Source organism: Stegodyphus dumicola, chromosome 7 (genome assembly GCF_044657685.1).
Source record: "Stegodyphus dumicola isolate Sdum_Otavi_A_Nest chromosome 7, ASM4465768v1".
Taxonomy (NCBI): domain Eukaryota; kingdom Metazoa; phylum Arthropoda; class Arachnida; order Araneae; family Eresidae; genus Stegodyphus; species Stegodyphus dumicola.
The window spans coordinates 138,470,861-138,483,109 of record NC_140774.1 but is presented as its reverse complement, the minus strand read 5'-3'; the positions used below and the strand labels follow the sequence as shown (position 1 = coordinate 138,483,109).

General features: G+C 30.9%; 1 protein-coding gene across 1 annotated transcript in view; it reads right to left on the bottom strand.

Annotated features, from left to right (window-relative positions):
- The window catches only part of LOC118188104 (putative G protein-coupled receptor CG31760), a 367,683-nt gene that overhangs the window by 144,360 nt on the left and 211,074 nt on the right, over positions 1 to 12,249 (bottom strand). The window contains exon 2 of the mRNA XM_085820854.1: positions 11,538 to 11,730. Coding sequence (XP_085676980.1) covers positions 11,538 to 11,696 — 159 coding nt within the window. The 5' untranslated portion in view covers positions 11,697 to 11,730. The remainder of the gene's footprint in view (positions 1 to 11,537; positions 11,731 to 12,249) is intronic.

Sequence of the window (12,249 nt, the reverse complement as noted above, 5' to 3'; positions counted from 1 at the left end):
TATTAGATTTATATATAGCATTGTTCTAACATAGCTATTTTGACACAAAATTGGACTTTTTCTGAAATAACATACCACAGTTTTTCCATATTTCGATTCTATGACTCAAATTATGCCTAAATATTAAATTTTGAAAACTTTGCGAAATTTACGAAGAAATTCAAAAATATATCTTGGCGCTTTTTTTTTCACTTTGAGCCAAGAATAGTTCACTTGGTGAACTTCTTAATATGCAGCAAACTATTTTCCTTTCCTTTCCATTATGCAGGAGCGGGAAAAAAGGCACATCTTTCCTACTTTCAAATAATTTTAACAAAGTGCCTAAACCACATTTGGTGTTATTATCGCTTTCAACAAATATGACAAATTTCAAAATGCGCCAATATATAAATTCACGTATATCTTCGGAAATTTTGAATAAAAAACTGTAATGTTTTGCAAGTATGCTTAAAAATATATCTACTTAAAGACTATGGAAAAATTTTATAGGTTGTAATTCAACATTTTTTTTTTCGAAAAATTAATAGAAATTATTTACAAATACAAATTTTAAAAATAAATCACAAACAAAGTGGCGAATTTTATTTGGAATGAACCTAAATTTTGAACTGTGAAAGGAAGAATCAAATAAGATAAAACAAATAATACAAAAAGAGAGAATAAGAAATGTATACCAATTCAATTAACATTGAGAAGATAAAATTTTGAAAGCTAATTTTTGAAGAACTACTCGTGCGATTTTTACAAAATTTGTCAGTTTGGCATAATTTAAGTCGTAAAATCGAAATATGGAAAAACAATGGCATGTTATTTCAGAAAAAGTCGGATTTTGTGTTAAAATACCTATATTAGAACAATGCTATATATAAATCTAATACATATCCTAAGTCGCGCTTTTGAGACATGGAAAACGCAAGTTGAATTTCGTCAATCGGGTTAGTTGAACGGGAGATATGGAACTGTCCCATTTTTTTTTCGCAGTATATCCGTCATTCCCGTAGTGACATGTCAGTGAGACAGTGACCTATTTCAGGTCAAAGAAATCCAAGCACCTTTGCTCAAAAGCTCTTTGTTCAAAATGGACAGAAAGAACGAATCGTACTCCGTTTATGAAGAAAAGCCTAAAATTTCTATAATGAATTCATTGGAATCTTTTCACCATGCATGACGAATACAGGTCTGATGAATCTGATTGCTTCAGTAGAGTTTCAGAACAGGAGCATTATGCTGTGGTCTCTCCATCTTCTTCCCCAGACTCTTCTTCCTTATTCTAAATGCATGAAGCTGGGACCGTAGTATGACTCTCAGAATTCGCGACGAAGTTTTGTAGACTAAAAAAGAGACGAAAGAGCCCTAGGTCTAACTTACTCTTCAGAAATAATTCCCATTATCACGATTAGTCGCGCAAATTGTGTCATTTTTCCCATCGTTCATGTGCGCCGTTGTGCTTTAAATGAATGTTCTAGATTCAGCTTTATCTCATTATATCGAGCTAGAAATATTAAGCGGATCAAATAAAGACTTACTCTACTATCATATTTAAACAGCATTCTTTCATTGTTAGTGCTAGATATTGACGAACTTTTGAAATTCTATTATTGCGATGCGAAACCGCATGGTTTCATAACTTGTAGAGACATTAGGTATTTTTTTGGAAGCAATCAAGATGACAAGTTAGCAACGCCTTGGCCGGGAATCGAACCACGGACCTCCGGAATACCGGCCCAGCGTGCAGAGCCATTGCACCACGAAGGCACGCTAGGAAGGCAAGTGAAATACATTATAAACTAACGAGGGCTTTTATAACAGAAAGCTACGAAACAATTATCAAAAGGCGTGTTGCATCTTCCCATGGGATTCATTTGTAATCTTCAGTACCAATTTCGGTATAGTTTCAGCTGTGCTACAGATTGTAATCACCGTGATGTTATTTCTGAAAGTTAATTTCAATCGTGAATATAAGCTCACTATGCGTATTATTTGCATATATATATATATTCATATATTTCAGGAGAATGTTCTGTATACAGTTATTTATTTAATCAAGATTCAATAATTATTAAATTATATTAATTAATAAAGCTGCAGCTATGTATATTATCATTGTATTATTTAATGTAGGCAATAATATTCTGCAATGGGTAAGTTAAAATCATCAGAATTGAATCTATTTTTTACCCTAACCACTGGACCAGCGGTTTCCAACCTTTCTTCTTTCACATACCTTTTAAGAAGATTTTATAATTACAAAGCAGTACTCATTTTTTCAGTAGCTATGATCCTCATTTCCTTTCAGTATCCCACACTATATCTTACTACTTGTACACAGTACATTATTTTAACACCACAAATTTATTGGCAACAACTAATTAGGTGAGAAAAATATTATGAAAGAAAGATAATAATATAAGATAAGATAATAAGATTCTTGCATTATTTATTTCAAAATAAGCACGGTGATAACACATATTTTAAAATCAAAACATCGCGTTATTTACGTATATAGCAATTAATTTCTGTATAAGCTTTTACAGAAAGGAAAGTGAAAAATAAGTAAATTGCCGAACTTACTGACTACACCTATACAAAAATTGCTAAGTATTCTCGATATAACATTTAATCACACTAAAATATTAAACTTATGATAAGTAAATTGAAATAGAGCATCGACCATACTAAACTAAAGAATAAGACTCGATCTGTAAGATTATGCTGACAGTTGGTATATTTGAATTTAAAATCAATAATACTATACCGTATTACATACCTTAAGCGCTTATTGCTGAGCACAATGTTTTGAAATCAGAATCAAATATGAAAAGGTAAAGACTTAATCCTGTTTTTTTAGTTAAAGCATACGTTTAAATTTCAAAATGTTTTTTCCCACAAGTTCAGTGTTTGTAAACGACAGAAAAATATTTTAATGATTTGTCAGTCATGTTCATACAATATTCTCTTGTTGAAATCCAAAAGGAATCTGATCTTTTTTGAGGATGGTCTTCAAAGATAAAACAAAACTGTTTTAAGAATAAAAGGGAAAATTATTTCCACCTTTATTCAATGAGAAATTTAACCTCTCTTGATAATTTGCTTTTCTAGCAGCATTTATTATAATTCTTTGTTGTTTTCGCCATTGCTGGTGCACCTTTCGCGTGCACCTGAGAAATCTGTCACACTAAACCAAGGGTACTCTTACCACAGGTTGCGTAATGCAGCACGAGACAATAAATTATTGTACTTTTTAATTTCACATTAAGCGTGAATATTTAATAAACGTACTATTTTCTATTTTCTAGCAATTCAGTTAGGAAATCCCTTATGTACTATACTCCTTGTTCCAACTTAATATTCCTAATTTATTACATGGTAACCGGACATATTATTTAATCTAAATAATAATATTCTTCCTAACATGCAAACTACATTGGTCTGTATAATTTTACTTCATCTGCGTAGAGTAAGCTAATACCGTTTAAACACTAGGAACAGATTCCAGCTATCCATTTCGCACTGTAAGAGATTTCTCTCTAGGATTCAAAGTATCTGGTTCGACATAAAAAAAGCGTATATTTATGTCAATAATGTCTAGGCTTACAATAATACATTTTGCTCATACAGGGAGGATTTTCAGAAAATTCTCGCAACAGGAAATAAAACCTACTACGTATGATAAGTACCACTGAATAAAATATCTAAATTAAGAAGTTCTCAATAAAAAACAAAAGTGAGTTAAAAGAAATTTTTAATAACTCGACTAAACATTATAAGGTATTTCTCCCGCCTTCTTAGCCTGCCTTCGTGGTGTAATGGTCAGCACGCTCGGCGCGTATTCGAGAGGTCTGAGGTTCGAGTGCCGGCGAGGGCACTGTACATTTTTCATATCTCCTGCTTTCGAAATAACGTAATATCTCTGCAACATATCTTATTACTAAGAAGTTATTAGTATTCATCACTAGAGCGAACTTTCTTAAAACATTCTTTGTTATTTTTTGTGGCATTGAAAAATGCACTATAATTCAGTTCGGTGTTAATTTTACACCGAACATTGTAACATTTTTACAGTTTATTTAGCTGTTCTTCCTCTTTGTTCAGATCATCTGATATTCATTACTCTGAATATTTTTTATTTACTGGCGCCGATGTGCACCACTCCAATGGAAAAACTGTATTCTGTTATTTGAGAAATACTGGACAATGAAATGGTTTTTATTTTAAACGACTGAAAAGTTGTATATGTTTTTCTTCACAACTTTTATTTTTTCGTATTTGATAATTAACTGACCAAACATACTTGCTATCAGTACTGGATCAAAAGGTTGATTTATGTTTATTGTATTATTTGCGACAGTTTCATAAAGTATTTCACCAGAAACTTCAATTTCAGACCACATTAGTCGCAGTTGCCTATAAAAGATTCTTCTCCACAGAAATCTTTTCCCGTAGTTCAATGCAAGAAAGACATGTGCCATCAAAGAATTTCAGTTTAATATTACTGACTAGAGAGCACTGCAGGACAATAGTAGGCCTAAATTAAATAACTCATGAATGTTTAATGAGAATGTATGGTTGCAGTTTTTGGAAGTTTACTTCTTTTGAGTTTAATTTATGATAATTTCAGGTGAGTGTCTGATTCCGCATTTAGCATCTTTAGTACTTTGATTTGGTACTTGGGTAGACGGAAACTCCCATTTCACGAAGCTATGTAAATGAGAAAGGCAGCATTCTAGCTTTGCTTTTCAGATAAGATTTTGAATGCATCTTGCAAATCCAGCCTGAAATCCACTAGACTAAAGTTTTGAGAGTCAATTTTTAGTTATCTGTGAGATTTCAAATTGTGTAATACCTCGTATTCTACTGAATTTAAGCTAGATAGTTTTTTTGTAGACTTTGAATACATTCAGAACTCATTTAAAGTCCTCAGATTCTTTCTCTTGTGTTATCGGAATAGGATAGCCAAACAAATATTTCAAACTTCGAAATGTTTGTAAATATTTCTATGTACGTTTTCTTAAATTTTGATATTATTTTCATTAAAGAAGTTCCTTATAAGACGGAAGCAATTGATATCTTTCTTTCCCATGCACTCCAAATTAATACATAAGCTTTCTTTTAAAAGGAAACGCTTAAACGTTTGATTTTTGTGTCAAGAACTGTGGCACTTTTGTTGCTTTGCAATGATAGTATGGATGTGATTAAAAGTTTAGCCAAATACGCCAGTTTACATGCCAGGCTTCATTATTCACAAGCTCAAGGAGAGACTTATGGTCCATCAAAATGCAGCTGCACATAGTTTAATCAGGCGTGTCAACACTTTTCCTCGAGACAACCACCTTACTTCAGCGTGTGGCAGGAGGAATGGTGAATTCCCGATGCGCTGGACTTCAGCATTGTGACCCACTGAGTACACATATCTGCACATTTTCCCCATGATATTTCAACTGACAAGAGAAATGCATCCAAAAGATTAACTATTTCACCTGATGCTTTTGCTAAGCGGTAGTAGTCTACGGAAAAGAAATACCTCTTGATAGCTTTGTAGCCCAAGCATACAGAAACCTTAAAACTACTAACTCGACAACATCAATCGATTCATCCATTTGCACTACGAATTTCCTACACTTGATTCTACTGTTAACTGTGTCTTCATGTCATTAGTTATAGCTCTGATTCACCGAGTAAGGGTGTTATTTGTCAAGCGTGGTTAACGTGTGTAGAATATGGTACAAATTACCCAGTTGTACAATGGATACTTTCTCAAAATTTGCTGAGTTCAATTTTCAGACCATTTCATACAAGTATTATCATAGTCTGAAAATAACTTTGTGAATGTTTTAAAATTAATTGGTTCTTTTAGGATAATGGAAAAAAGCTCTTAAAATGCTTTCATCATTTTAATTGCCCATATCGTACCTAAGTCTATCAACAATTAATCCAATTTTTCTTTTAACAACTTTCAGATGTTTTTGTTTGCAGACCTACCTTTTTATTGTCTCCTCGGATTTTCTTCTCTTTTTCTGATATGACATTTTCTGCCAAAGTGTTAGCAGGTAGCAGACATTCAAAACAGTGCATCCCTCAAGATAACACTAATAATCCAAAATACAAACTTTCGTTTTTTTATTTCTCTGTTTATGATTTTGCCAATAGAAATAAACTCATTTATTTTTCCTCCAGAAATATATGGCATTACTGTATTGGTGTTAGAAATACATACCTTATCATTTATCAGTCAAAACCTAAATTATGACATTGAAACCAAACTGTTATAACGTAAAACACCGTTACGTAAATGTTTTATTTCTTTATCTTTCTACTTTTTAACTTTACAGAACTTCATTATTAAATGCCTATAGTCCAAATTATTCTAGAATTACTGCTGTCAGGGTGTCAGATTAAATTAGACGTTGGATTCTATAAACACAGCTGAATAGCTGGATTTATATATAAACGCTACTTGTTTATAAGAAAACCTTGAGTCATTAATTTGAGATTAAAGAGTACTTTTTTCCAAGACTAAAACTTTTGACTAAGTGAAGTTACAAAACTTTTCTGAACAATAATAAATCGTTCAGTAGTACGAAGAAAAAAAAACAAAAACAAATGTCTTATTTCTGTGATAAATATTCATTAGTATTATTATGTGGTCAGTACTGCCTTATCTGAGAAAAATTTCGTTTTTCTTTGTTCTCACTATTTATGAAGAAAATTCTAAAACTGCAAATTTTAGCCACTACACTTAAACCGTTTATTAATCTATAAGAAATATTACAAATTTATTAAAACATACATCTCGTACTTGACCTATCCATGACAAATAGTCAAATTAATCAAGGTAAAAAAAATCAGATCACACATCAACCTACGAAAGCATCGGCTTAAAATTCAAGCTGAGCAGGTAAAGGCAGAATTGGGCGGAATACCAGAATTTCACTAATGGTCATATAAATAAAGTCCAACCAATTCTCTGATCATATTATGATCGACAGAAACTCAGGGGGTAGATTCAAGGAATTTCTATCCCACTTTCCCTAAAATGCAACCTCTCGAAAGGACTTGCGGATATTTTAAGTACTCCCATGCTAAACATACTCTGTAACTTAAAAACATCCATAGTTTTCCAGGATTGAGTAATTTCTGACTATTTTACAAATCAGGATGATCGCAACAGCTAACGATCGCACAGATGGCTATTTCATTTATGCTATTTAAGGCGTAGGTAATTTGAAAGCGTTATGGTATTCAAAACATTTCGTTCCGTATGTTTTGTTTTATAAACATTACACTTACATCGCGCTATCACTAGAAAACGACGCTTGATCTGTTAGAGAAGAGGCGAAATTGAATTTCGCAAATTCTCGCTCAGAATGCAATTTCTAGTTTTTTCCCCTTTTTATTAACATTTTTAGCCCAGAATGACTATTAATTTCGTTTTGGCATTTTGTGCGTATCGCTGTAAACGGCGTTTCACTTTTCAAATTGTTACCACCAAATATTATCGCCCTCTATTACATTTAAAGAAATTAAATAATGAAGAATCTGAATAAAAGTGTGTATGTTTCTCGCACTATAATAAAACAACGGTACCTAGAGAAATCAAATTTTGAATAACATACATTTCCATCCGAATATCGGCATCTGGAAGCCCAAATTTGGAACTTTTTTAATATCTTTTTCATATTTTGTAAAGCATACATGAGTTTTTGATTAAAAAACTGAACGATTTCAAAGGAAGCAATGGCAACACTGTACGAAAAAAAAAAACATTTTAATCTCCAGCACGCGATACTGTTTATCGGAAATTTGAAAGATTTGCTCTTTTAAAATTATTTTGTGATATTTCTGTTGAATTGAATAAAGTGCGAAAAACGTGATATTTAATAAATAAAGGTAACAAACAAAACGTTAAAAAAACCCCATTGGTTGTAATATAAAATCCCGAAGCATTCAGATTTCTTGTTTTTATGCTTTAATTTTGTCAATTTTCTTTATTTTATTTTGCTGTAGCAACCCATTCACCTTTATGAAGTGTAGTCGATGTTTTTATGAAGTGTAGTCGGAACTGATGTGAAGCCCAGTTTCGGAACTGCTGCCGTAATGTGTAAAGTTTTTTTTATTTAAAGAACTGGCTTCGCGGAGCTTGGAATTCAAAGGTAGATAGTTCAGTTTCAGCGGAAAACTGTATGAATTTTCGGAATGCATCTAACAAATGTATTCATTCAAATGTAAAAAATTAATGTATTCATTAATTTTTTATCGCAGATAATATGCTATGTAAATTTTAATGCACAGTTAGAGATAATATATTTTTATAAAAATGCAATACATAATTATTAAAGTGAATGAGGAATTATTCATTGTAAAAAAAGATTTTTCAATTAAATAATTTGATTGCTAACGTGTAATTGAGACTAAAAAGAATAAGTAAAAAGCCAATTTTTTATAAAATAAGCTTTTATTTAAAATGGATTAAAACTAGAAAAATAATTTATCATATTGTTTAATAGGGACACTGCATTAAGTATTCTCTTTACAAAATTTAGTAAGAAAAGGGACAAAGGCGAACGGGTAGAATTGATAACAATACACAAATACTTGTTTATTACAATGATATTTTAAAGCTAATTTAATGCACTCTGAACATTTTAAAACAACTTAACCAAGTTTGATCTATCAAAACTATTTGTTTGCTTGTATTCCGCTGCTTTGAAATTTTCTGACAGAAATGAATTCAAGTAAATACAGATTACATTTAAAAAAGCAAAAACCATTGGGTATTTGCACTAAATTTTTAAAGATAATAGCCTATACTTTTGTAAATGCAATTCAATTACTAGATTTTACCATTTAGGCGCGCCTAACTACATTATTTATGATATAACATAGTAGATGCCTTGCATAAAGAGAATTACTTAATCTATTGTTTCCATTAAACTATACGATAAATTATTTTTCTATTTTCAAGTCATTAGTCATTTTGTACGTATTAAATAAAACTATTTTTTAAAGCTTTTTTGTTTTCTTATTTACTACGTTTTCGTCACAATTTTTAATAAAAAGCCTTTTTTAACAGTGAATAATCACTCTTTTTATTTCCAACAAATCTGTTATTTTGTCACATTACAGTAAAATATATAATTTCTTATTTTATATTAACATTAATGTTTAGTATCCTAATAAAAAAATCTATTCATATTAGACTAACTGGTATGGCATGGTATCCAGGCACTAACTGGTATCCAGGCAGTTTTATGCCTCCCAGCGTTTGAAATTTAAAGTTCTTTCAGCAAATTTACTTTGTTAGGAGCAGTATATGCTTGACTTTCTGCGAATATTTTTTTCCTCAAGCAAATTCCCATATCTGGCATGTATTCGGTCTGGAGAGTTATGCATGCGTGTCTGATGACTAGCCGTCCAAGAGTCTAATATAAAAAAATGTAAAAATATGAAATCTTTCAGATTTTACATTACGCTCAAAAGAGCCGTTTTTTGACGTTTTGTCTGTTATCTTTCTTTATTAAATATTATGTTCTTCGCACTTAAAATTCAATTCGACAGGAATATCGCAAAATAATTTTAAAATGAGCATGTCTTTATAATTTCCGATACAAAGTGTCGTGCGCTGGAGATAAAAATTTTTCCCCCGTACAGTGTTTGAAATCGTAGAGTGTTTGAAATTGTTTTGAAATCGTTGAGTTTCTTAATCAAATGTTTGTTTAAAGTTTTGCAAAATATGAAATCGATAATAAAACAAATTCCAAATTAGGGCTTCCAGATGCCCGTATTTGGAATACATTATTGAAAATTCGATGTTTCTAGGTACAGTTGTTTTATCACAATACGAGAAACAGAGATACGTTTATATAGATTCTTCATTATTTAATTTCTTTTAATATAATACAGGACAATAACATTCGGTGGCAACAATTTGAAGAGTGAAACCGACATTTAAAGGTTTCGACGCAAAATGCTAAAGCGAAATTAATTCTTCTGTGCTAATGCCCTTTGGGATAAAAATTCTAGAAAATCATCCGATAAATATTCTTTTAACATTCTTAAGAGGATGGTGAATTTGTTTCATAACAGATCATAATTTTAAATCTGTATAACAGATAAAATTTGGGGGTGTTAGAATTTTAAAATACTCCAAAAGAATAGATCATTTATCGAAATAAATTTTGAAAACCCAACTTTAGAGATTAAATGCTCAGAAAATTTAGACGGGAAAATTTACAAATAAAACAGTAGATCTTATTGAAAATAACTGTAAACTTTAGTCAATTTTTAAACACATCTCTTTTACACAGATCTAAAAAGAAAAATAGGATTAATAATATGAATGAATAGTAAATGTAAAATCTCTGTTTAAAAATAGCATTAATAAAGCACTAGAAGCCTTCTATCGCAATTTACAAGTAACTCTTTCCCGCAAGGAAAAAAATAAACAGACAAATAAAATCAGCATGAGAGAATTCCATACAGAAGAAAGAAAAGTAGTACAACATATAATGTAATCATAGCCTCGAAGCACATGTGATGCCCAAGAAAGAAAGAAAATTCTGCCTCTTCTTAAAGCAAAACTGAAAACTATTTTTAAAAATAATCTACATCCCTCAATTAAAATCATTTTAACATTCTTGTTTTAAAAAACGGCGAAGAGTTTGTTTTATAATCTGAGAAAATTTCAATTTTTAATTAATGTAAAGATCAAATCAAATAAAATACAATGTATTTTCCATGTATTTAATTATTGCTTATAATTACATTTTAGTAGACCGAAAGCTATCGAATGATTTGTAAATCTTTTTTAATTCGTATAAAAATCGACCCAGAACTTCAGTCGTCATAATTTTTTTTAAAACTAAACGGCTTACATTTTGAGACTAAGAACTTCAAATCTAACGCCTTCTTTAATTCGTTGATTATCGCGATATTTAAATAAAAATGTAACACTGGTAAATTTTAACCCTGCTGCGTATTTTCCAAAATAAAAGAAATCTTAGTTAAACATTTTGTAAAATACGCATAAGTGTTTATCAATGCTATTATTCTTATTTCAAATATAAACATTTATTATTGCTTACAAATGCCAATATTCTTATTTCGAATATAAAGAATTATTATTGCCTACAAAGCAAGTAATTCGATTCTGTCCGTTCTCAAATATTTGAGAGCATTTGCTTTTGGAGTGGCAATATAATTTATTTATGTCATACGAAATATTAAAATTTCAACTAAACATTTTCATTTGAAATAAAAAAGCATTTTTCACGTTCCAAAATGAATTTATAATTAATCGGTTAGAAGAGATTACTGCAGCACTTGTAAGTTTAATGTGAAGTACTAACGGAAGTTGTTCGATTAAGGAAATATTTAAAGTTACCATGATACTATATACCTACATGATAGTGTCATATAATAGCTTTAAACAGAAATCACTTTTGTAATATTAAGTTTATAATACACGGTATTTATCTCTTTGAAAAATATATTTAACTTTCAGAAAAATCAAACTATGTAGTTAATATGAAGGTACTTACTATGATATAATCGGTTCTAGAACTTGGCGATAAAACGTAAACTTTTGGCGGCTTTTGCTTGCAATGCAAGCATCCTTCCGCCGCCAAAGCAACAGCGGCCGTCCATATGGCCAGGCACATCAGCGGTATCCTATTTGTGAAATCACACCACGTGATCATCACGTCACCAAAAGGAATGGCAACATGGATGTCGCTATAAAGAGAAAATAAAAAGCACTTAGTGCACAACAAGTAACATTTAAAGCAACTATTAAATACAGTCAAGTCGCCATTAATAGACTTTATCGGGCGCTGCCCATTAATGATCAGTTCTTGAATCCCCGAACCATTGAAGCAAAAGAACAATGTACTTCTAGTTGACGGATCCTCCCTGGTAATATAAGAAAATCTTGGTTTCCCTAAGCGTGCTAATGGAGAGGGATTCAATTGTATTTATCTTGTTTATTTACAAACATTAAATGTTTGTTTGTTTTATGTGATGTGATATGTGAAAGAAATAAATACTAGTTTAACTTAAATTAATAGAAATGCGTTTAGTTAGCATGGATAGCACGTAAAATGCATATTTACAAAAAAAGTTAATTGATTTGTTTTTATTGAAAGAAGAAATTAATGATTTGCAGAATAATAGTGTCCGTTTCGTCTAATAATGTTTATACATTTGTTATTAAAATAAACAGAAATTTTGATTTTCTAAAGCAAATGTACTAAC